Source organism: Parasteatoda tepidariorum, chromosome X2 (assembly GCF_043381705.1).
Source record: "Parasteatoda tepidariorum isolate YZ-2023 chromosome X2, CAS_Ptep_4.0, whole genome shotgun sequence".
Classification (NCBI taxonomy): Eukaryota; Metazoa; Arthropoda; class Arachnida; order Araneae; family Theridiidae; genus Parasteatoda; species Parasteatoda tepidariorum.
Window position 1 is genome coordinate 30656264 of NC_092215.1, and position 27746 is coordinate 30684009.

The 27746-nt window shown below is 28.6% G+C and overlaps 1 protein-coding gene and 1 non-coding gene across 2 annotated transcripts in view; one reads left to right on the forward strand and one right to left on the reverse strand.

Annotated features, from left to right (window-relative positions):
- The window catches only part of LOC107440931 (protein C10), an 8684-nt gene extending 3443 nt beyond the window's left edge, over positions 1 to 5241 (forward strand). The window contains exons 2-3 of the mRNA XM_016054022.4: positions 2804 to 2980; positions 5054 to 5241. Of these exons, the coding sequence (XP_015909508.2) occupies positions 2804 to 2980; positions 5054 to 5187 (311 nt within the window). The 3' untranslated portion in view covers positions 5188 to 5241. The remainder of the gene's footprint in view (positions 1 to 2803; positions 2981 to 5053) is intronic.
- Positions 5242 to 10792: 5551 nt separating this feature from the next.
- On the reverse strand, positions 10793 to 27468 carry LOC122269158 (uncharacterized). Its single transcript, XR_011638365.1, has 2 exons — positions 27146 to 27468; positions 10793 to 11450 (listed from the first exon to the last, which is right to left on the reverse strand). It is a non-coding gene; the product is annotated as an uncharacterized protein (transcript).
- Positions 27469 to 27746: the final 278 nt, after the last annotated feature.

The window sequence follows — 27746 nt, forward strand, 5'->3', positions numbered from 1 at the left end:
AAAAAAAAAAAAAAAAAAAAAAAAAAAAAAAAAAAAAAAAAAAAAAAAAAAAAAAAAAGTATAAGTTTTTTTATTTTTGAATGAATTCTAATAATGGAACACTTCTAATTTATTGATATTACTAAGTTTATTAATAAAAAAAATGGAACGATGATGTTTAAATAAACATTATTACATTTGTCATTAACATGTCTAAATACATGTGCGACCCTTCGTTAGCCAACCTGCTGTGCAAGTGGCCCTTCACTCAAAAAGGCTGTGCACCCCTACCCTAAAAGCAGTAGATAAAGTTATCAAAAAGAGAAAGTAGAATACATTTCTACTTTGCTATGAAAGGATGCACCATTAAGTTTTATTTTTTTAAAAATAACCTATACCCTATATTTCAAAAAGCAGTTTAAAATGTTAGTTTGTCATAATTTTCAGTTTATTAAATTAAATAAACTTAATCGAATTAAAAATTCTTAGTTTTATTTCATAAATAACTAACCAATTATTTTATAAGTGGGTATGTTTTAAGTATTCATGTAACAATATTTGATTATCAAAATAAGCGTAGTATACTATTTATAATTGTAAATATCATTTGTATTTTGAAGTTGTGATTATTGTTATGTCATTTGTTAATTTAATTGTATTTATGAAATTTGATTATGATACTTTTAGATAATATTATAAATTGTATAAAGAACTCTTAATGTAAGGTCTACTGTACTTCTTTGTTTAAAACTGTGAATGACAGTTTTTTTTTTCATTTCTTAAAAAATTCATTAAATTTTTCTTTCTTCAATTGTTGCTTTTTAATTTTCATTTGTTTTAAAGTAAAAAAATTAATATTTTGAAAATTAATACTATTTATACTAAATTAAATTGCAATTTAAAATTATTTAAATTTCATTCTTCATTCTAATTGTATTCATCTTTCATTCTAAATGTATCTCAATTCTGTACTTAAATTTGCTATTACTTTCTATTTGTAGTATTAATGGTGCAAATTTGATATTATCAGCATTTATTTATTCATTAAGTATAAGAATCGTAATAAAGTTAATAAAATGTTTCTCATTGGTATTTTTTTTTCTTTTGAAATTTAGTTTTTTTTTAATGTGTGCTTTTATTTTAAGCACATTTTTTACAAATTTTTCATCATGCTGGCTATTTTATTTTTGGTATCCTGTTACTGTCTAGCTAACAAAAAATAGTGCCACAAGACCAACAATATTTTTGGATCTTTTATTCAGTCTCTTTGTATCAACGTAAATGGATGTTTAACTTTTTCTTAGTTTTTTAAAGTTTAATTGTATTCATAGCTGCTTTATTCTTTAAATATAAATTTAATAAGCTAAGTAATACTGATAACTAAATTGTAAAGAGTGTTTTTACTAAAAAAAATTATTAAAGGGGAAGAAAAAAAAGGTCATTTACCAAACAATTGTTTGCTGATTATTTTAGCCCCTTTTAGTGAGCTATAGAAATTATTTAGAAAAGAGTCAATTGAAGCAATATTAAAGATATAGTAACTATATAATATAATGCTTAGCTCTAGAAAGTTAAGGAAAAAAAAAGAAAAAACATTTACTATCATTAACGTTCATATCAAAAATATTTTCGAATTGTTATAATATTTTGAACTATTAGAAAATTTTATAATTTCTACTTTCTTTTAAACCCAAAACTAGCTTAATATGATATAGCATTTGTGGAGAGAATGTTATCAACAGTGTCAATTTTCATCAATGAAAATGTACCCCCAGAATAGAGTTAACAGTTAACATGTCTTATATATTGTGAATTGGAAATTGAATAATTGCAGTGTGGTAGATAGGCTACACATTCAACAGAATTTGACCTATTTAACATTTCTTTTCCATATTTCTGAAAATATGTATAATACTTTTCTCATGTTATTTAAAATTTGGAGTAAGTCTAAAAAATTTAGGACCCCTTACATTGAGGGGCTGAAGGATGGTCCATAATTTCTACAATTTCCTTAACTACTTTTTTTGCAAAATCTTGCACAGGGGAAGCAGTTTCCAATTGTTTCGGCAGAAACTTGATCACATAAAGTTGACGATCGGTACACTGCATCAAGAACCTTAGTTTTCTTGGTCAAATAATTTTGAATGACAAATCTTTTATTTCAGTGTTAAACCAGTTCTCTTTCTACCATCCTTATCACCAAACTCAATGTAAGTGAGCTGGGCACAAAATGACAATAGGGTTGCTCTTGGTTTAGATAAAACCTTGCCCTTACAAGAAACAAAGAAAACCAGATTCATTAACAGTTAATCAGCACAGCCCTGACCACCTGCAGTTGAAAGGGGAAAATTCTAGGAAATTCAAACATTTGTACAGAGAAAAAAAAGGTTTCTTCTGAACACACAGAATGAATAAAAATACTGTTAACATTAAACAATGAAGAAAGGAAAGAGAAAAATTCCACAGAAATGGATAATTTTAACCTACAAATGAATTCCAGACTGAGTGATTTTGATATCAATAAGCAGTTGATAACATTAACTGTCATCACATTGAGTGGTGACACTAGTATAAAATTTCACTGGTTTTATTAATGCTTTAGAAGTTTTCTTGTTGTTATTAGTGTGTAAGATGTACATAGTAAGTATATTTAACAAATAGTAGTAAAAATGTTAACTGAAGTTTTAATCTATATTGTTCCTGTATAACTGATCAGAAATTTTTTTATTTAAATAAAATGCATGAAATACAAAGTTGGTTGTAAGTTTAAAGAATATTTGTAAGAGTTTCTACAATAATTAATCTTTTTATTTATTTTCTACAGCTGCTATTCGAGATATTATTACAACATATTCTTTGCCTGAACATGCAGCTAGGTTAGCTGAAGCTAAGAACAATGCTGGTAATGACATGTTACTACATATGCAACTAGTTTTTCCACTTGCTACTCAAATTCAGCAAGATGTAATTCCGAATTATGGCTTTTCTTCTGATAAAGATGGTAATATTGCATTTACATTTATTTATTATTAATTGTCAATTTTGGAGTTGTATAAATTAGCAGTTAAATTTGGAAATCATTAAATTTTCTTTTACTATAGGCTGTAATTTTTGCAAAGTGTATTATAGTTTAACCATTGTTTTAGAAGCTTCACAATAATGGAATAAACTGGAGTATGGTGTTCCCCCTATAAAAGAAACTGCTCAATTCTTCAACATACATCACAGAATAATTCATGTCCTAGCCATGATGAAAATGTTATAACTATTAATAATATTTGTTTTATTGCGTAGACATTCCTATATAACTTGATTAACTTGACAAATTAAAATTCATTTTTTGTTAGCCTGAACAACTATTATACAAAGGTGAAAGTATTTACTTAAAATTTCCCCAAAATGAATTCAGATGTCTCAGACCTTGACTCAATTTATCTATGAACATCTCCAATACAAGTCATGGTTTCAAAAATATTAAATTTTTTTGTTCATTTTGTTTAAGTAGATATCCATTTAAATGTAGACCACTGAAGATAGAATTTTACCATCTGATCTTAGTAATAATGACCTTGCATATCTTATATGGCAAGGATTGTATTGAAAGTATAGTTTTATGGCGTAAGAACCAGAATCTGCTACACTATGAAAGTGCCAGAATCTGCTACACTATGAAGAGTTATTTATATTTTATTCTTGAGATATGGATATAAATCAGATTGTGTTATTAACCACGTGTTGTCAACCAAAATGCAAAAAAATGGGAAGGTTAGTCGAGCATCTGAAGGTTTGTTTGTGGTGTTTGCTTGAAAAAGACACTTTATGTGAGGCTTGAGTAGAAAAAGGCAGCCAAACCTTAGAATTGGAGTCTCTTTATCCCAGAATGTCACTATTTAGTTTTATGAAAGTTATTTGTGCCAAGCCTGGCCTATTTAAGAAAAGTAGCTGCTGGTAACCAGCATAAAGTGATATGCTTAGAACAGGAATTAAAAAATTGAAAGTTGGTAGAACAATGTTTTTGTCAAAATAAATCCATTATTTATGAATTATGAGTAAGCATTTGCTACAGTTGTGTGTAATTATGATTTATGATATAGTAACTTGATTTTTAACATCCATTTTTGTTTGCATCACAGGGTTTGTCAAAGCGAGCATCGACAGTACATTATCTAATTCAAGTTGGCAATTAAGAAATTGCAATAAATTTTAAAATTGAATTAATTCAAAGCAAGCATGCTATGTTAACTCCAGTTCTCAGAAATCCCCCGACATAAATTTTAACCTTGTTTAATATATTTTTTGCGCTCCAGTAGCAGTTTAGTGTGTCGCTTGAAGTTTTGAAGAAGAAAAAAAGCTTAAGATTTCCCAGAATTTCAGAAAGCAATATACAGAATTAGTTGTTTTACTCAATTTTAAGTTAGTGTGAAAATTGTATTGTATTTTTTGAGTTTAAATTTCTTTACATGTTTGCAGATTTAATTGAAGAAGTTCTGTGTCATTGCTAAATTTCTGAAGCTAAACATTTCTGTAACATGCTACCTTGTAAAGTCTGTTGTCGCAGCATGTGTGACCTAAAATTATTGCAAATTATTATATATAATAACGGGAAATAATTGTTTCCAACTCCAAACAATGGGCATATGAAGTAATTTCAGTAACTCAATACAATTTTCAAAAACACTTGTGCTTTCTGTTGTACCCTGTTTATTTCCTTAACTGATTAGTTGTGAAATCTTCATGTTTTTTTTTCTTCAATATTTATTTTGTAATAATGTTTTCCTCTGCTTTTGTGTGTGATATTGATATATTTTGTGTTCTAAACTGAGAGGTTATTTGTTCTTATTCAAAGTTGTGTGTGTATTCTATGTGGCCACTTAACTCAAACTGAAGCCAATCACATTTTTTTTTTAAATTTTCAAATTTAAGAAAAAGAATTATTTTTATACTTTTCGTGATTAACAATAATCTAAAATAGTTAAAATTTAAAAAAAATATTTTTCAACTATATAAAGGTATATTGTTTTATATGCATTTAAATTTAACATTCATTTACTATGATTCCTTTTTTCTTTATTAGGTTTGTTGCAGTTCACTCAAACCATTAAAACATTAGCTAAAGAAAATCCAGATGTAGCTCAGCTATTTGAAGAATTGAAGTCATATCTTATACCTTCATTAGTTTTGCCCTTTTCACAATCAGGGTCTAGTTAGCTTATAAATTATACATTTATTGTTTTAATAAATTATTTATTTTTATCTTTTGAATGTTTGCATTTTATTCATAGATAATTGTGACAAAATTGAAATTATATCTGAGTTTTCTCAATTAACTTATTATTCAAGGAATTTTTTTTTCTTTTTACTTAAATATTATGTCACAGCATTCTAATTGAAGTATTTGTAAATTATTAATCTTAAAAAAGATACAAAGGTGATGATCAGACTGTGTTGTGATGTATGTTCACCTCAATTGCTCAAAATTTGATTATTTAGCGCAAAATTTTATAACAAACTGGAATTTTAAATTGGTTTTAGACCTTTTTAACATTAACTGTCCACAAAGTACTCTTATGTTAATATTCCAAATGCCATGTTACCTCAAAACGGCTCTTTAGTCTAAGCTCTATGTCAAAAAAAAAAACTTAATACCCTAAATGATTAGGTTTAATGATCAAATTTTTATGCAGTTAGAGGGCAATACTTAAGATTTGCTAATAAATGTCAAATGTTAAATTACAAAATCAGACTAAAGCACTTTCTCTAAACAAGTATAAGTTTTCTTTATCAATTCTAAACTCTCACTATAAGCTGTAGGGTTCTGCTTTTTATTTTCACTATATCTCTAAAATTGATAGAGTGAATCAAAAATAATTATACAAAATTGTATATTACAAGTGTTTTTTATTACTTGATTTAGTAATTATTTTAAATTTTGATGAATGTGTAATAAAAATGTTGAATTATGTTATTTTAGATGTGTAAATTTTAAAATTTAAAAAAAAATAGCTTGAATAGTTTAGAAAAGTTTTTTTTTTTTATAAAAAGTGTACTAAACACTGATGAATATACACTATTGCTGTGTTAAGTGCAATTTTGCAGCATGATATATATTTATTCTGAACACAGCATAGGATGTGCCATGTCTTGATATTATTTACAAAATAGTTCACTTTTTTTATCTCCTTGGAGTGGCAAGGTATCTAGCATTTTCCAGTTTAATTAAAAGTTGGAAGTCTAAATTTTTGAATCCTATTTTCTTGTATTTATTATGCTTTTAGTTGCTTTTAAACTAATAGTTCTTATTTTTAGAACTTTATCCAAGGAAAATACATGTAGCAAAAAGCAAATTTGATCTTTTTTTAAAAAAAAGTGTCAATTACCTTGTTTTTCCCAGAACAAAAGATTTAAAAAATAATTACTTTATTTGTAGTTTTTGCTTTCAGTGCAATTTCATTAAGGGCATATCATAAGATATAAAGTAATTTAGTGTATCGTTCTAAATTAAACAAGAAAAGAAAAATGTAATTAGTGTAGTTTAAGAAAAAGCATACAGCAGTTCTATTCTTATAAACACTAAACATGCATCACCTCATGCCACCAAGACAATTAGGTTTATTCTCTAACCTTGCACTAAAAGATACGGTGATGTATTGTGTCAGAATGATGTCCTAGATTTCAGCTTTTTAATGGGTCTTGCGTAAAGTTTCTTTTGATTAGTAACCAAAGAAATTAAGCTCTTGTTCTTTAATATATATATATATATATATTTATATATATACAGTGAAACCTCCGTTAAGTGGACATTCATGGGACCAAAAAATTTGTCCATTTATGAGAGTTGTCCGTTTACGGGAAGGGTACCTTAATAACGAAATTTAACACCGTAAATTGTTTTTAGAATATTCTCAAAGATGTAGAAATAATTAAATATCTACAAGAATACTGTAAATATCTACAAGAATATTTATTTAAACAATAAGAAAGATAAAAAAGAATATATAAAGAAGTTTGATATAAATACATAATTCTGGATGTAGCCACAGATAAATAAATATAATTTTCCTATTAGCATAGATACTCAAGTTAGACATATGATACCAAATAGGAGCGTACTGTGCTCAGTCCGTTTCAATTATTAGGTTCACATCCCCTTACACCTACTTATCATTTGATAGGGAACATGGTTAATACCTTCTTGGAAAATAAACCTCCCATGATTCACAGAAAAAAAAGTAATGCATACCTGTAAGTCATGAGGACCTTTGGAGATGATTATTCACAATTGATCAGCTATCAAGTGTCTGAATAAATGTTTCATTTATATGAACAACTCAAAAATTATACTTCTGTTTTCTTTTTTTTTTACCCCAGTTGTGTTAAATACAGTCTTCAAATTGATAAGAAAATTAAAGAAATTTTCAATGGGGAAGAAGCATTGAGAGAAGTCATTTCAACTTGAGGGGTCTCATAACCTGTGTGGTCCAGATGAAAAGATCAAAAGATGCCGATGTCAGAATTATTTCAGGAGTGCAGTACCATTTTCTCTCCTTTCTTTACAAAGATAAGGCAAGGTGACAGGAGAAAGATTGCTTTTTCGGTGGTGAAATAGCTTAACAATATTTTTAGTTATGGATAAGGCAAAAAGTTTTATTTACATGCTTTAAAAATGGTGAAAAGTTGCATTTTTTTAGCTTGCAATTTATTTAGAAAAAATAGCGTCCGATTTGTAGAGATAAAAAACAACGTTTCAGGATCAAAATGATTGTCCGCTTTGCGGAGAATGTACGTAATGGTTTATTCATAGAAGATTCCCGGAGAATTAAAAATATGTCCGTATTGAGAGGCGTCCGATTTGCAGGAGTGTCCATAACAGGAGGTTTCACTGTATATATGTAATTCCCTTTAAGCAGTGGTAAATAATTTAGGAACTATTTGGGATAATATACGAAATTTAAAGCAATGGAATTTTGACGTATGTTGAAAAAACTTCCAAGTTTTACTGTAATTAAATAATTTATATTTATCCTGGTGTCTAAATATTTATATTTATGTTGTCCATAAGTCGCTTCTTCAAATCACCAAAGTTTTATGAAAATCAGAGGATTGACTTATACACTAATATTAAAGTCTGACATCCGTTCATTATGAAATAGCAATGTAATTAAAGCAATGAATAACTATGTATCAATTGACCCTTTTTAAAAGCTTTAAGTATTCAATTATTTTAGATTTTCTCATCATATTTTCTTTACATATACAGGTTTTTTTAAGAACAATTTAAATTGCACTCAGAAAAAAAAAAATCAGGAATAAGAAGATTATTAAAGAGTATTTAAAAAAATTCAGCACAATGAAAACTTTTAAAACATACTATAAAGAGACAAATTTAAAGATTCTGGAACTTCATTAGTGTTGAATTCAATAACGTTACCAGTGTTGTCATACAGATCACACTCTGCAATAGATTCTACATCACACTCGTCCCACAAAATATAGTCTTCACCTCCATGCATAAACTTTGAAATTCTACACTTTTTAAAAGATTTTCAAAAAACATTTGAACCCACATTTTTATATTTTTGTGTAATTTTAGTCCTTGATGCTTCCACTTATTAAAAAGAGGATTAAAATAGAAAAAGGAAATTAAATCCAATATTAGCTTTTCTTTGAAGAATTATTTGAAGCTGAGAATTTTCTGGATTTTGAAAATACTTGATTTTTAATTATTGTTTTTTAATAACAAGTATATTGATACAAATTGCTTCAAACATTATAAAAATATAGTCTGGCATAGTATAAATGAGTCAAAATTTATTTTTTTTAAAACAGCTATTAAAATATTACTAAGTTTGTTTATCCTGCAGAGTTTTTGTAAGTACTTTGAATAGTTGTGAAGAATAGAAAAACTTATTAGGAAGTGAAAAAAACTTAAATTTAGATGCTAAAACAATTTATTTAATCTTTATTTGAAACAAGTTCCTCAATTTTTATTGCTTACACTCATTTAAAAACAATACAATAGAGTATCATAAGCACCATTTGTTCACATCTTTTATCACTAACAGAAGACAGTGGATCATGGTCAAACTTTTTTTTTTTTTTTTTTTTTTTTNTTTTTTTTTTTTTTTTTGTATTTCTTTTAGGACATTCAATATTTTTTTATTTTATTTCAATACTAATTTTCTTTAAAAAAAATCACTCTAAAAAAGAGTTTAAATTTATGATTCAGAAATAGCAACAATCTATGCTGTTACATGTGTTGCTCAAAGCTGTAACTTCACACAAATTTTCTTTTATTCTTGATAACAGACATACAAAATATTTTTATTGATATTTTCTCTGGAAGGAACTTATATTTTGAAATAAGTAAGATTATATGAATGTTTTCATAAGCTAAATTGATAAACTCCTTTTTCTACATTATTATAAATTGTACTTTCAGAGCACTTTAGAAATTGTTTACTGTATACATTTTAAAAACATGTATCTAAAATGTTTAACAGTACTAGATGAAAATTTTTTAGCCATTAAATAATACATTTTTTCAGAAATCTTTCTGGAGATTACTGTTTATGTTTATTTTTGTGAATTATTTACTTTTGTTTTATCAATTTGGCTACTGAGGCATTTATATGTTATTCCATGAAATGTACTTTATGGCAAAAATAATTTATGTTAAAAAAAACGTCAATTATTGATGTTCCAGAAACTTAAACTTACATTTTAACGAAAAAAAGTAAAAATAAATGCAATTAAAAAAAACATAATTTGATACGTAACAAATTCATGCTTCTCTGATCTTCATTAAATTCAAAGTATTTGATAGAGAAGTAATAAAATATTGATTCATTTCTGTTAGGCGTCCCACATTTCCTAATTGGATCTGTATGGATAATTTTTCTAATAAACTTGACAAACTATGAAGTCAAAAAAATTTCTTATTGCATAATGATTAGGTGATCAGGTTGAATTGAATTGCATAGTGTTTAATGGCGCAGAAACCAAAACCTTCTGCACTAGGCCAAACATTAAGAGTGAAACCTGATCAAATGGCACGATAAGCAAGATTTGACACAAAAGGAAAGAGCAGTGAGATGTCTCAAGGTTGTGGGACCTTGAGGGGTAATCTTGGATTAATCGACCTATTGCAATAATTTGGAACCAGATTTTGGTGTTGACAAATGTGTGTTGATACATTGGCATGAATGAATCATCACAAACCGTTATACTTTAACCGTTACACCAAACAATATTTAAAATTCTGTTAAGTTTCTAGTCATATTGGTATAAATTATAACTGCTTCCACTTCTTTTCATTATTCCAAATAATCTAAATGCCGTTTTGATTTCAATAGCTTTGATCTAAAAGTGTTATTTTGATAAATTTTTACGTAGTGTATAGAGGTCTGGTCCTATTCCCCCCCCCCCTGGTCTATTCGTCTTTTCAAATTCTCATGAACTGGTGCTTGTTTTATTTTGTTTCGTACTGAATATCTTCACTTGAAATCTAGGTTTTTTTAGAAATTTAAAGATCTTCCAGTAAAGGGAATCACAGATTAGGTTGTATAATATTGTGGAGTTGAATTTTTTAAAATTTTTTAAATTAACTAAAAATTAGTTATTGAATTGCTTTTTTTGCATTAGGTATTTTTATTTATCATGATCAAGACTTTCTTAATTATTTAAAATAAGTAACCTCTTCAATACTAGGTATTCTTTCTTAACTAAAATACAAACTAACCAAAAAAAAAACAGGGTTTAAATTATAAAGTTATAAAATGAAGTACAATTTAGACATAGAAATGAAAACTACAGATTATAAATTTCAAACCTTTAATTTTAACCATAACATTTTGTTTAAAAAATAGAGATGTTAGAAAAATACAAATGTATATCGTTAACATAACAATCATATTGTGTCCTGTTTAATACTTTGAAAGAAAAACTTAATAAGCAGCATTACAATCTATCTTTCTTATAATCTTTGAAGTACTAAAAGAAATTAGCTTATTAGCGACGTCCAGCTCTTCTGCTTCCAGTTTTCATACAGCGAGCCAAATGAAAAGCAAATCGAAGAGCACCTACTTTTCTTGAACAGTGAGGGCAGTTAACAGTAAATTTAGCCAGATGCTTTTTTGAAGTTAAACTATATCCAAATATATCCACATTAGGATTTTGATTATGCATTTCATCTTCACTTGTAGATTCCTTGGATTCTTCATGTCTTAAATCATCTTCAAGATAAATTGAATCAATTTTTCTTTTCATATTGTTGCTTTCTGCTGTTAAATCCATAGGCATGTTTAAACCTGTCGAGACTTTCTTGGTTTCTTCACAATCACTTGAAGATCTATCCTCCTGTTGTGCGGTGTTAGTATCAGGCATTTTTGAGACAAAGTAGAAACCAAAATTAAAGTTTCAGAAGAGAAAACTGCTTTGACTGTTTTGTCGCTTTAGATTAGTTTAGATTTACCCTAAAAATAAAGAAAAGTTTATGTAAATTATCTAAATTACTAACTCCCTTTCGATGGTTATGCCCACTCAAATTCAGCAACGTAAAATAGGTTGAATAAAATATACTACCTTATGAATCTGTGAATTTTAAAACTGATGCTGAATGAACAAGGAGTTTTTGTAGTTTCTAAAATGCTAAGCAAGTTACAATCAAACTAGTTAAATTTTCTTAAATATTTAAATTTTGTTTTTTTTTTTAAAAACAAACAAATCAAAAGTAAATTTTAATTTCTGAAATAAATGCAGTTCACACATAAATTTCTGATAGTTGCAATACAAATTTTCACATTTAAATTTTTACCTGTCACAAGTTATTTCCAATTACTTTTGAAATATTTTAATCTTGAAATAATTATTCAGCCTCTTAATTTTTTTTGGTAATATTTATGCAATAAATAATTAATAGTTATCATCAGATCTGCAAGTGTTACAATTTAAATTTAGGAAACTGGTTGCTTAATTCATACCACTTGGTACCTTGTAAATTGTACCAAATTGGAAAATACTGAATTCTAATTTAGTAAATAAGTAGACAATGATTAATCCTAATTGAAATTGTATAATAAGAAATGTAATAGTTTTTTTTTCCAGCTGATATATATCTATATGTTTATATACACACAGAAATATTATCAATTATAAGCCTAGAAAATACTGAGCATAATATCTACAACAAAGTTAAGGGTGACTTTTTGGGCACCATATCTTCAGCAGAATAAGCCTAAGACAAAGCAATGTTTAGGTTAAATTTTATTGATGACAACAAGTGTATTTAGTTCAGTATACAGGGTGTTTCCAAACTCATGGGCAAAAATCTATAGGGTAATAGAAAACATCTAAACAAGTAATTTTCCCCATACAATGCCTGGACAGAGAGCAAGCCGAAAACCACTAAGAGATTTCCGTTTCTGTTTCACGAAACAATGAAACCCCAAAGGGATAGAGGTGATGCAAATTAATTTGACGTAAATTAGACGATGTACGCCATTCGCTATATCACATGTGTAACTCCTGCATCACCGTTCTTTTGAGCAGTTTCTGTAATTTTGCCACACACACACTGTCAAAATTAATTTATTACCTCTTCTATATATTTAATGTTTTGCTCTTTCATGTGACAGTAACATATACTCCCTAGTGCCTCATCGATTTCACTCTGCCCATGCAGTGTATGGTGAAAATTAGTTGTTCAGATGTTTTCTGTTACCCCTTAAATTTTTGTTCTTTAATTTCCAAACACCTTATAGCCCTAACTGGTTTTGATTTCTTGCTGGTAATACTTATGTTTAATTTTAGTTAAAAATTTTTATAACTTTTGAATTAAATTAGTGTGGTAAAAATATATAAATTAAAAATTTTAGATTGGATTGACCTAACTCTTAATTTTTATTAAGTAAATTAATTTTATGTTAATTTCTAATTTCAGTTAATTTTCATAAGGACTGTTTGTTAAGACTATATCTCTTTTGTGATCAAAAAATAGTTTTCCTATTGTTATTAGGTTAGGGAATTAGAGAAATTGATTTGATAAAAATCTCCAATATCAGGAAAAGAACTCTCTGTCAAAGCACCATCAGCTAGATCAGGGGTTTCCAACTTACATGAGGGCGGGGGCCGCAATTAAAAACACCAGTCAAGTGGCAGGCTGCAACTTTATCAAAATTTTATATAGGGCTCTTATGTTTGAAGGAGCATTAAATATTATTGTCAGATTTTTATCAAGTTGTACAAACAAACGTATTGAATTACAAATTAGAAGTAGATTTTTAAGCAACATACACGATTATTTTTGTATTTGAATAAATATTTTCTTGGATGCAAAACCTAAGAAATAAATTTTTTTGCTGCGTTGGTTTGTTAAATTTCGCAGAACGAAGAAATTAGGTTTTTTTTAACGAAAGAAAAGTTTTTTAAAGCCATCTAGATTTTTTACGAAAATTGTCCGCAAAAAATTACAACTAATATATTTTAGTTCGCCGGCAACAGAAAAAGGCTTCACAGGTCGGATCCGGCCCGCCAGTTGGCAACCACTGAGATAGATCATTACTTGTTTCAACATAAGGGTTAAGGTTTTGGTATTTTTCATTGAATTTCTGTTCCTAGTTTTTAGAGAAAATAGATGTCTTATTTTAAAGAAATAATTTTTCTTACTGATTGATTCATATCCAGAATAAGATTTTACTGGCAAAAAGTTTAAAGGTTGAGAGAGTTGTGGGCCACTCAATCTTTTAACAAAGTTTTTAATTGTTGCAGCCTTACACTTCACGAGATGGGGAACTTTGTATTGGGTGTCCAGGTATAGTTTGCAGCCTTTCTTCAACAATTTAGATGAAGTAAATACAGTTTAAAGGACTTGAGAAACGACTTGTCTAGCTGGTGAAGTTAATCTGTTGCTCCTAAATTGTATTGGTACAATTTAGAACCTCACATAAAGTACAGTTCAGGGAACTACTTAGAGTTTCAAAGTATTATCTCAAAAAATATTTAGTTCACCAAGAAACATTTTAAATACGGTTGACTAGTTTAACAGTTATATAATGCATTTATTACCTTCCTCTTAACATTCGACATATTTTTACTATATGCCGTATCCTTACAGAGGATGTTCAAAATTACATTGAAAACTTGCAAAACTGATAAACCTAAATATTTTAACCATTTGCACAGCAACTTAATTCTTTTAACATAGATTTATACCTCATAAAAGAAGTTTTCTTATTTATCTGTTGATGTCCCTCCTTTGCCAATGCTTCTTCAGAAATCTGAGGTAGTATGATTTAGGCAAATTTCTTTGTATGGATTAAATTTAGGATGTGTTAAATTTTTTATATATATGAAGGAGTTTGGACACACTTTTTCAAGAGGGAAATTTTTATATAACACTGATAGTTCCATGCGGATGCTTCGCAAGTTTTCAGAATTTCCACAAGACACATAAACATTTTAATGCTTTTATGGAAATCTAAAAACTTTTTAAAAAGATATAACCTCAAACATCCAGACCTCTGAAATCCGAGCAATTTTTTCTCTCAACAGATGCCGTGAAAAAAATTAGCTTAATCAATTTTAAATTAGAGGCAAGACGAATTATATTATAGTTTTAAAAAAAACACATGAAAATTTCTGACATTAACTGAACTATTGAAATAGTTACGTCGAAATGAAATCATCGCAAATTGAGTGAGTCGAAAGGTAATTTCTCAAATGCGCTTGTCGTAATGCTATTAATACATCGGAATTAAAAAAAAAAAATCTCATAAGAGATCAAGACTTTTCGATAAAATTGTTGCAAATTGAGTGCTGTGCTAGAAAGTAATTAATCAAATATGCGATTTGTATTTAGCATGGCTTAAAAATATCAAGATTTTGAAAACTGCGGTAATCTCTATCGATTGCTAATGGTGTGAGTCTGGTTCGATTCCGCACCCGCCTCGCACCGACCAGTGCTGACGTAAAATATCTTCAGTGGTAGACGGATCATGGGTTAGCGTCCGCTTGGTGTCAGGCTAACCGTGGAGGGTTTTCGTGGTTTTCCTCCCCATGTAACGCAAATTTGGGTTAGTTTCATCAAAAGTCTTATAAAACGCAATTTCTCCCAATACTTGATCCAGAAGTTCCCTTCTCTTCTGGATTGGGTTCAAAATTACAAGGTTACGGAGTTGAGCATCAGTAGCCGTAAGCCCTAAATTGCGTCGGTTGTTCAACGACGGTAATGTATCAACAATTGCTGGAAAAACAATCCAAAATTCACGCAAATTTATGATGCAATAGATGGTTTCGAACTTACAAACAATATGATGAATGGAAGATGTTATTTGATGCATAGCTTAAATGCGCGTGTTGTACTAATATTGTAATTATCGAGATTTCAAGAAATATGTAGAAATGCTTGGTAATAATCGTAGTATATATCACCGTGTTAATCATCGCGAATCGAGAGTAAAAAAGATCACTCAATAGCAAATTAAATTCGGGTGTGGTAATGCTGTATTAAAATATGAATATTTTAAAAACCATAAGGAAACTCATAGCAGAAACGAGTAAAAAACCATGCGGATTTACGAGGGAAACCAACACATTTTAAATAATTTTGGACCCATCTCAAACTAGCCATCTCTGCAGCTAAGATATAAAAATTTCAAAAATATATTTTTAGGGAAACAACGAAATTACTGAAGTATGAACTGTATCAATTTTAATTCAATTTTAATATCAAATTAATTAAAAATTTGAACTAATCATAAAAGCTTCATTTTAATGATAACTGAACAATAAACACATATTTTCCCCTTTCTTAGAAATTTCTAAATGTCTTATTTTATCGTCCTTATGTAAGTTTAAAAAGTGCTTCACAGCTTAAGAGTTCACAATTTATTTCATCTTAATGAAATTTGCGGGGATTAAAAGTACAAGTACAGCTTTACTAACTTGTAAGAACATGAACATTAAGAAATCACTTGCAAGCATATGCAGAATTCCTGAAATTACTAATAAGGAAAGATGACTAAAAGCACCTAATTGGTTACTCATACTATGCAATTCTTATGTATATAAACTATTTCATTGCTAGTTAGAGTGGATCGAATTAAAAAGCCAACCTTTTTTACTAATATCTTTCCTTCTTTTCTTATCTATATTATTTAAACTTTATTATTACTGAGCAGAAAACTTATATGCCTAAACAATTTTGTCTCCCCCCCCCCAACTGATATTTCACTATCAGTATGAAAATTATGTTGTGAAAAGTGTAAAATTGACCATTTATTGTTGGTTACTCATTTAGGTGTTTTAAGTGCTTTTAACTTTTTTTGAGGATTCTGTTTCATTTTTATCTGCTTGATTTTTTCAATTTGATTTTTTCTTATATGTATCAATCTTTTTGGTTTTGATTTTCTTTACTGTAATTTTGTAGTGTTTAGTTCACTTGACAACGGGTGAAACCCTTATCCAAAAACTCCTTCGGGGGTAGATTGGTTACTTATTAGTCTTTCACTTCAGTGAATTTTGCAGCTATGTACTAAAATTTTATTATAATAGATTATAATATATCATATTTTATTTTAATATAAAGTAGATTCTCGTTTTAACGATGCTCGTCGGGCTGGACAAAAAAGTCGTAAATAACGGGAGGTTGCTATATGGGGGACATGAAAATTCCCATGTTAATCGGAACTGATGCAAAACTGTTTTTTCTGAATCCACTAACGATAGTCTTTAGAAACTCTTTTTCCACTAGTGCACTGTGGGCCAGAAGACTATGATCTCTGGCCAAAAGTCAAAAATTAAATTTTCAACTAAAATATGTGTAGGCAGTTTTAATATAGCCCAAATTAAGTATTCATAATCATTCCAAACATTATAATTTACTTTTTGGACCGACAAGAGTAGAATTTAATCAAAAATATGTTAAATTTTTTTTTTAAAATGTAACTTTTAAATTTTTATTTCCGAAATATATATAGAAATTTCACCTTTCTGTTGCATTTTTATCAGAGTAATTAGTCTGAAATTATAGTAAAATTTCTCAATTTGTTGGATTAGTTAATACTCTTGACAAACTTATAGTTTATATCTTATCATTTGACAATGTTTGAATGACTTTCGAAACTTAGTTCCAAAAAGTTCCACGTGGTAATTAGCTAAACTTTTTTGTTGTTGTCCTCTTTGATGTTTCCTCTTTCGAAAAAACCTGCCCCATTTTGCCCGTATTGCAAAGGTGAACTAAATATACTGAAAAACGAAAATTATGTTTTTTTTTTCACGTTTTCGCGTTATTTTGTAATATTACTTCGAAAATAAATTTTTTTTTTCATTTTTAATATAAAATTACGAAAATTATTATATTTTCATTGCTATATTTAATTATTTAAACGTACTACTATATTATTATTTTTATTTTTGCTCGCCATATTTCAGCCGCCATTTTTTGGGGGGGAGGGGGTATTTTTAGTGTATTTCGAAATTCAATTTATCTGCACAGAAAAACTCCTAAATAAAAAAAACCCAATTTTGAAATAAATTTTATCGAAATACTAATTTTGGCAAACGAAACCTTGGATGCTGGCCCACTGTGTAGTGCGATATTATGTTCAAAGCTTCTACACATTTGTTTTTCTTTTTATAGGATATTAGAAATTGTACAATATTCCAACTCTACGGTATTTCAGAGAAATAGTATTAGAGAACGCTCTATATAACGGAATTTTTTTACATTATTGATAGAGGAAAGGGTACTAGGGGCACTCAGCTGAAAAGACGTTAAATGCGGGACATCGCTATTCACGGGGGACGTTAAATAAAAGTTTTATTGTAATATAAAAGTGCACAAGGTAGAAAATTTATTAAATAAATTTATTTTTTATCTAAGGTGGATAACTCCCAACCAAGGCATAATACAATTAGATAAGTCAGTAACAGAAAAAAAGTAAAACTTCAGCAACAAACTAAGGTTTAAATTGAAATAAAATTACGAAATTGATTTAAGACATATGTTATAAAAATTCTGGTAGATTTATTAAGATTTAAGTTCACACTAACTGGTAAGGTAATTAATAAAATTAACAAGACTTATTTTTTGAATCAAATATGTATTTTTTAAAACTACAATAAATGACACTATGATGTATTAGTTACACACTCTATGACCCGCATTTAATGTCAGCATTCAAATATTATGTTTAAAAAATATTAAATCCCATTGTAAATAAAATACATTGTAAACCTGCTATAGTGGATTCTGGATATAGTGAACACTTTGTTGTAGCGAACATTTTTAGAGGTCGCGTTTGAATTGCTGTTCAGCTAATGTTTCAGGTGCTTATAATGAGTAGCTGAGAAATTGCTGTTTCATTTATAGTTGGGTCAAATTTCTCTTTTACAATTATTTAAATGAATGATACAGAATTTTTAATCTATGTGGCAAGTTCAAAAGTTTATAATTATGACTTAAATAAAAATTAGATTTTTATATTTTATAAAGGAGTGTTTAAAATTAGTCATCTCACTGAATTTATTCCAAAAATAGACACATCAAGGAGCCAATTAGTGGCACAAAAATTAAAACTTCTAATTGCAACTTTCGTCAAAAACGGTGGAAATCAAAAAGATGAACATCTAAGAAAATTCGTTATAGGGAGACAACTACTTCGTTATATGGAAAAATTTTTGAACGTTTTTGAACGTTTTTTTTTAAAAAATAAATAAATAAATCAGAGGAAGAAATTCCTTGTAAAGAAACTTAATTTCAGAGCACTCTGCATATTTAGTTAGTTACTAATTTATAAAGCAAATTATGTACTATTGCAATAATTTTTTCCAACAATACTACTGGATCCATAATGAATCATTGTTTATTATGGACTTAAATCAATCAAGTATTAAATCAATTTCTTACATTAACTAATATATACATTTTCTTTGTTTAATCAGTTATTAGTGGATTACAGAAAGAAGCTGTTAGCATCATGTAACAATATTAACAATGTACCCCCTCTTGAAATCACTGTTTCCAACAATACTACTGAATATTCATAGTGCACAATTTTTTAATATGGGCTTATTGCTGGATCCATAGATGGTACACTATAGCGGTGTTCGACTGTATTAGTGAAGTATTAAACTAATTTCTTACATTAACAAATATAAAAAAAAATTTTTAATCAATCAGTGGATTACGGAATATTTTACGGTAGATTACTGTAAATTTGTTTAAAGCTGTTAGCATCATTTAACAAATCCTAAACGATATCATATGATCCTTTATGGCAAATCATTAGAAACAAAACAAATTTAATTCTTTGAAAATTTTAATTTATAACTTAATTATTTTTTCTCATTTAAAGTCAAAAAAATCCCAAAAATCTTTGAAATCATTTAAGTGAAACTTATTTGGCAAAAAATTATTTTCTGAAAATTTGCATGATTTTTAAAACTAAGTATTTAAGAAATTTTTTAAGACATGTTCTGACAAATTTGACAACTAAATTAGATTTTATTTGATAATTAAGTAATTTTTTAATAACATCTAACCATATTGTTTCCATTAACATCCAACCATAGTGGTCGATTTTACAATATGTTATACAGACAACATATAAATTACAACAATTTTATATTATTTTTAAAATTAACAGATGCGATAAATATTTATAATAACTTTGTTTTTATATTTAAAATGCATAGTAAGAAAATGTATGAATAATAAAAAAATTACTTACTAAGGACAGGGATACAGAAATTTAATAAGACGGGAAATCAAAACTAAAGGCGACTGCTTCAAGTGAAAGGTTTAGATAAAAAGACTCAAGTTTAAAAAAATAGCTTAAATATAAGCGTGATTTCTAATCACGTGATACAAATGCACACATTCTATTGGCAATCAAGCTTCAACTGTAATAGTTATGTAAAATATATCCGTAAAATTGAGAGATTTCTAAGAATTAGTCAAAAGCTAGAATCCTATGCGCTTGTTTCAGTGCGCGAAATGTTTATTTAATCTTTTTTAAATATTATTTGAGTTGGTCAAAAGTATCCTTTATTTTTATTTGAAATATTGTTAAAGGATTATCCGTAAAACACGTCTACCAAAATGGAATAAAATTAAACTTCTTTAATCATTACTTATCAATCTTGTCATTTATTTTATCCTTCCGAGATTCAGCTTTCAATATACTGAGCAACAATTTCATATAATTTTATCACTTAAAATATATTTTAAGATTTTTTTAATTTTTATTTCTATGCCTTTATAAAGCGATAGTCTTTGTAAAAAATATAATAGGACTCGCACACTTTGATCGGAGTTTTTGATTACAATGAAAAATTATAGGAAAGTTTTGAAATTCGATTAAAGTAAACTTTAAGATAGTTTTATTATTTATATATACGTTATTGAGTTTAGCGGATTTTGCTTCATGACAAAAATGTGTAGAAATACATAAAATTATCTTACAATATGCAAAAAAAGGTTTAAATTTATTTCAGATTTAGATAATTTTAAAATCTTTTACTCACATTTTTTTTTGTTCTTATATATTGCACTTCAAATATTTTATAGTACATTGAATCTATGTACTATAATGCATAATTATATGTACATAATTAGTAAAATAAACTAAAAAAGACCTTATCAAAATTTTGAGATGTATGAAAAATATATCACCTTAAAATAAAAGCTCTTTTTTTTGGGGGGGGGCTTATGTTTTAGCTTCCCCAAAGAGGCCAAAAACAGCTATTTTTTAGTAAATTTTTATTAGAAAATTATCTATGTATGACCACGATATAATATTTTTAACAATATATTTAACACTACCCACTCATAACTAGCCTTAAAATTTTTACACTATTTGATTATTGTGGTTTTTTTTAAAATTTTTTTTATTATTTATATCACTTTTTTTACAGATAATTTGAGTCTTTAATACGCAAGTAACAACAAAAAATATGAAATACGCGATACAGATAGAATCAAAACCTCATAAAATCATTATTTTATTTGTAAAAGAAATTTTTTTGTTTTCTATAGAGTCATTTATAATGATAAAATTCTTAAAAAAATACTTAAATCCTTATAAAAAAATAGAAAGTACATACATGTAAAAACAAGTAAAAATGTAAATATCCTTTATTTTTTGTTTATATAAAGACCATGTGTCTCGAAATTTGCCATGATACTATCTGTCATAATTAAAGACTCCACAAATCATTACCAATCCTCTTCCTATTTGTTGATTGAAGCATTCCTTCTGTTGCAGATGAAATTCTTCCAATAGAGTTACAGCCATCCAGATGTTTAAAAAATTATATGAAAATATAATTTTGTTCCACTCATCATCCGCATAATATTTTTAGCTTATATCAGTCTAGTTTCGATGATATTTCATACACTTCAGTGTTTTCTACATTTTTATGTCTTTCTCATTAGTATCCGATAAGACTCTTCCTTTCTGTAACATGTGAAATGTTAAAAGATACAGCCCTAAAAATGGGGCTAGTTGCTTGGCTGCGCTTTTGCTGGACAATTTTGAAACTTCTTAAACCTCAGTGTTTTCTTCATCTTAGACATTTTGCAGATTTATTTGTTATGAAACTCTTCAAATCAGTAACATAATTTTTCGCTGAAGAGTTTTGAAACTTCACTTGTTTATTGCCGGTGAATTTATCGATCATTCCTTGCCGTCGAAATCATTTTTCATCCAGATTGTCCTCGTATTACCACTCCTCTTATTACTACTCCTTAGATTTACTTATGAAATTATGAATGGCAGGTTTAAAATTCTTCAATAACCAAAATATTTTTGTTTCAGATTTATCTCCACTTTGCGACTTTGATAAAATGAATTTTATACACATCTCACTCAATATAAATCTTTATATATCCCACGATATCTTTTTAAAAATGGTTAATAATGTAATCACAACACTTGAAACTTCGACTGCCAGGTAATGCTTTCAGTAAATGCTAGCTCATAGCTCAAGAGGTCGCCATACCAAGGGAGAAACTTTTCGTCGTAAATTCTCCTTCACCTCCGTTACTAATTTAAAAGAAAGAAAAAGTGAATTCAGGCAAACCTAAAGTCATGAAGAAAATTTCAAAATATCAAAATGCAAACAAATTATCGGAAGAGAACTTCTCAATTGCGTATTCCAGAGTTATCTTCTTATAATTTATTTTAATTTTGAAGCTTTAAAAATTTCTTTTCAGTAATTAAAACTTCATGGTTTACTCCAGGTTTGTCCGTACTCTCTTTTTCTATACTTTAAATTAGGTGAAAGATGATTTGCGATGATAAGTTTCTCCAGTGCTATGGCGTCTTCTACATTTTATAGCGGCTTTGATTTGATGCAAGATAAGCTAATTTTTACAGGCTATATTTTAGTTTCTTAGCAGGGACATTCATTTTTCAGGAATAAAGTTTAGAATGACATGAAATAAGTACATTTTTAAAGTTGCAATTAGGCAACTATGAATGCTAAAATTCACATACGTTTTTTTCATCATAATAGACCCGAATCGTTAGTGATTTTATGTAGTTACTCAAATCAAAATAGCCGTAAGTTTTGCTAATTATGATCAAGCACATCTGTCAACTAAATCCGTCGAAAAAAAGGTATGTTTATTCAAAGAAAGTACGTTTTTGTTTTTGATTTCGTAACTTAAAATATCGCATTCTATTTTTATTGCGACTTTTATTTTTCTTCTTAATGCTAAAACGTGAGAACTAATTGAATTTGTACTTTTTACATAAATAAAGAGATGTAAAGATGCTATTATAAGCTCTAAAATATTTCACAGCTTATGCTGCATGCTCCGTAAAGATTGTGATTAATATGATTTTTATAATCATTCTAAAAATTAAACAAAAAGTATAGGCATTAGGAATTGCAGTACAGGAAAGTAGATGTAATAAGCAACAAGACAGGTCTGATAGCAGGAGAAAATAGGAGTTGAAAAACGTTTATTAGAATCACGTTCAAGATTCCTCTTTCAATTAAACCCGTTTTGATATTTATTACCTATGCATTCCTCTACTGTAATTCGCCATATTTCGATAACGTTTTTCCTTAACTTTTTCTTATCTCGCCTTAATATTAATTTGTCACTCGAATGTTCATGCTGTTAAATTTTCATTTTTGATAAGGACTCAAAAAATTCACATTAAAGGTGGTCTTTATAAAACACCTAAGTATTACTATATACTATTTATAACTATTTTATAGTATGGACTAGTATATTACTGTAAAACAGTTTGTTAATGAGAATTGCCTTATAATGTTAGATTTTCTTAATAGAACACAGCATATTTTAAAACTTATTATTTTTTTTAAATTTTATTTCGTAAACCCTATCGTAAGCTTCTGTTGTTAAATACATCTTTCAAAAGTAAAAAAAATTATAGAAGTTCTAATTATTAGAAATAAAGTTTAAAGCTTTTGTTGTTTAATTGAACAATAGGACATGAGACCTTTTTCGGTTAATGAAAAAAAAAAATACCCTTAAGATTAGTTGGTTGAAAACAGAATTTTACCAAGAGAAAGTTACACTACAAAAAATACAAATAGAAAGCTTATTTTCTATTCAATGTTACGAAATCAAACTGTACTTTTAACTAAGTCTGACGCAAGAAAAAAACGGAAGAATAAAAAGAACATTTGGGTTCAAAGATAATTTTAAACATTAATTTCTCAAATTCGAACCACAAAATGAAAAATTTTCCACGAGAGTTCATCTTTAAAATGGTGCTAAACACTATATTTGAGTTGCAAATTTTAGAAAAATGTCAGTTAAAAAAGTAAATCTTTTCCTATGAAAACAGGCCTCAACTTCTAATTTTACTAGGAACACTGCATGCGTCAATTTCACCAATTTGCACAGCGAAAACTATAATTTAGAAAAAATATTTGTGATAAATGTGTCCATCTTTAAAATAGATCCTTACTTTGTGCTGCAGTTAACTTTATCTAGAAAATGACAGTAAAAAAGATTTTTTTATGTTTAAAAATTTGTTTTACACACCAGGTTTACAAGCAGTGTTGTAGTTTTGCCCTCAAAACACAACTCACCTGGAGTGTAATTTATTAATCGGCGGCCTTTAACGATTCTTTATTTCAGACGTTTTCCTCTTCGTTGTGGCTGGTCCCACTTATAATACAAGCTTTTATTTCTTTTAAAATTTGTTATTGGAATTTAAAAAAAAAAACTCAATAATCAAGCTTTCTTCTTATTTAAGAAAATGTCAAACAGAAGAACGCGTCTTGAAATGCCGCTGGATTAAGAAAAATCGCCACCCGGGGGTGGAGGGAAAGAGGGTGAAAGAAATTCAAATTAAGACATTTGCATGCTTTGTTTTCTTTCCAATATAGAGAATAATTCTAGAAAAGGAATAAATCCCGGCGACTGGTTGAAACTAATTTTGCTCTCCCACCGACTACAGTGCTGACTAATCATGGGTTAGAATCCCCTTGCCGGCGGGCTAACCGTCAAAGGTTTTAGTGATTTTCCTTTTCATATAACGCAAAAGTGGGTGAGTTCTATCAAAAAGCCCTCCATGGAGACTAGTTTGTCCCAATGCTTGACACAGGAGTTACCTTGTCTGCTGGATTAGGTTCAAAATTACAAGGCTACGAAGTCTAACATTGATAGTCGTAAACTTAGAGTTTGATCGGCTGGTTAACGCCGGTAATATAAAATATACTTGTATTATAAGTTCAGAAATTTCCACGCAACCAAATACGCATAGTATTCGATAATAATTATTCTTGAACTGTGATGGCTCAGGGGATAGAGCATTCGCCTTCCAATGAACCTGTTTCGAATCCCAGCGATGGCTGGTCGATACGAATTCTGAATCCTGCTTGCACCGAAAAAGTGCTGACATAAAATATCCTCAGTGGTAGGCGGATCATGGGTTAGAGTCCCCTTGCCGTGAGGCTAACCATGGAAAGTTTTCGTGGTTTTCCTCTCCATGTGACGCAAATGCGGGTTAGTTCCATCAAAAAGTCCTTCACGAAGGCCAATTTCTCCCAATACTTGATACAGGTGTTTCCTTGTCTTCTGGATCGAGTTCAAAATTACAAGACTACGGAGTTGAACCTTAGTTGTCGTGAACTCAAAAATTGGGTCGGCTGTTCAACGACGGTAAATAAATAAAATGACTATCCTTATTATGTACTTTAAAAATGCGTGTTAAGAGTGAAATAAATATACACATTAGGGGTCTCAAATTAATATACAAACTAGGGCAACCGAAAGTAAATGAATCACTACTAAGTATGAGAGACAATAAATACCAAAGTCTGATTTCCATATGAAATTGGAGTTGAACAGTGTTTATTAAAAACACATTCAAGTTCAATAATGAAACTAAATTATTTTTGATGTTATTAGTAAAGTCTCCGTGAAAAAGTATTCGTTGGTTTTCAAGAGCTTGTGTTTTCTTTTTCCTCGTTTAAATATTAATTTACGGTCCTAAAATGTACTGTTTTTGCTTCCTATTCGACCAAAATTCTGAAAATATATTTGATTTTAAGCTTAGGAACTGCGTTAAAGCTAACAGAAAAGTACCGATACGTTGTAAAAGGGCCGAATGCACCATTACAACCCCGTTAATAAGGTATACTTTCGAAATTAATTTCACAAACTTGCATTTCGAAACCCTTATTAAAAGATCAATATTGTCTATACACTGTAAAAAATTTTAGTGTATAATTGCCATCATTTTTGGTGCTGAGGTAAACTAAATACAATTTTAAGTACAGAACTAGTTATGATGCATAAAAATATATAAAATTGTCAAAATTTAAAGAATTAGTGCAGATATATTACTAAAAATGTGCTAATTTTTGCAATGAAGCCATAAATTGATTCTAATGTGCATGTTAATATTTGTTGTCAGTAAACAAACAAAAAATATGAATAAATTCATAAATCTATAGCAGTTAAAAAGTTTATAAAAAATGTGACTCCATGCACTGTAAAAGATTTTTGTTTACTAAAACACCAAAAATGGCGGAAACTATGCACCAATATTTTTTACATTGCATTCGTCTATCTTTGAAAGGAATTAAACTCTTTTTACAAAAGTGGACGTAAAGCCAGTTTTAATGAGAACGTGCTTTAAATTTCATGCTATACCGTATACTTTAAAAATTTCAGAAATCTGCGTCTTGAAACTTATATTATTCAAGCAAATGTTTTCTACGAGTGTCCGTTTTAAAAAGTGGTGGCAAACAGTTGTTTATCAAGCTTTAATGACAAAGAGTCTTAGCTTTTAACGTTTCAAGTGAGGGGCCCTAGGTCCGTGGGACCCGTATTTATCTTATGACGGTTAACCCATTAGGGGCAATTATCTAGAATGTCCTTAAAAATGTAGAATAGAGATTAAGCCACTTAAATGTTTTGTTTTTCTAAGTACAAGTCTGATAAAATCAAAGTAACTTTTGATGAAACAAATATACTTATTCCTAAAAAAAAAAANAAAAAAAAAAAAAAAAAAAAAAAAAAAAAAAAAAAAAAAAAAAAAATAACTCATTTACTTAAAAACATAAGTCTGAGTTCTTACTAACGGACACATTTTTTTAAAATAGCGTTTTTAAAAAGATTAAGAAAGATCAAGGAAGGAAAATATCCAAGAGCACAAATACTTTCAAAGCTAAATGTAACAGGTTTAAATATTTTATTCAAGTATGTTAGGAAGTACTGCTAACAACATTTAAATCTTGAGAACAGGAAGACGTAAGCACACAATAGCACTGTAAAAGTCTAGTTTTACGAACAAAAAAATATCCTTTTTTAAATGATAAATTATGTTCCTTAACACTTTATTTTTCAGTTTGACTCTGATCTTATAATTTTATCCTTAAAATTTCAAAGATTCTTTGCATGTCCAAAAAAAAAATAAAGTTTTTCGACTTATAACTCTTTAAATTTTACTTTTAAAGTTTAAATTTAAACTACTAATTTAAACGCATGCGATAAACCGGTTTTCATTGCATTATACATCATCAAATTCTTTTAGTAATTCATTAAAACAATAACAGATGTGACGATTTAAAGATGTTAAAAATAATTCATTGCTAAAGAACGCTTTTAAAGAGCTTAAAATAAAATAAATAGCAATAAATTCAAATAATATAATCATTAATTAAAGATACTTACAGTGAGATTAGTCAAGCAAATTTATTTGGTTTTCTAAACTCTTTAAACAAACACAAAAAAACATCGTTAAATTCTTCATTTTAATACACACAGCACAACTGCTTCTTTTTTATGTAAAAGTCTTTTAACACTGGTTAGAATATATTTATAAAACCGTTTCCAACTTCACATTTCTGTAAGACTAAGGTCCACTTCAAACAGCTATTACTTTCTGGGTTGCTGTAGTTCCTTTACGTCGCACTAGAGCTGCACAATGGGCTATTGGCGACGGTTTAGGAAACATCTAACGATTGATCCGAAGACATGCCATCACAGTTTTGATCCTCTGCTCCCACTTCGGTAGCCCGACGACCTGCACGCGAAGTCGAGCACTTTGCGGTAGAACAGTTCAACGAGGACTGATACCGCACACCCTTGGTTCCTACATAGACTGATCCAAGTGGTCACCCACCTGCTCACTGACCGCAGCCAGTGATGCTTTACTTCGGTGATACGTTGGAAACTGTGTCTTAATGATCAATCCACTGCGGGATTATTGCTTCCAGGGACACTGAAGTTTGGAGCATCCTGTTTTGAAGTCTGAAGAGTTTCAATGCTTTAT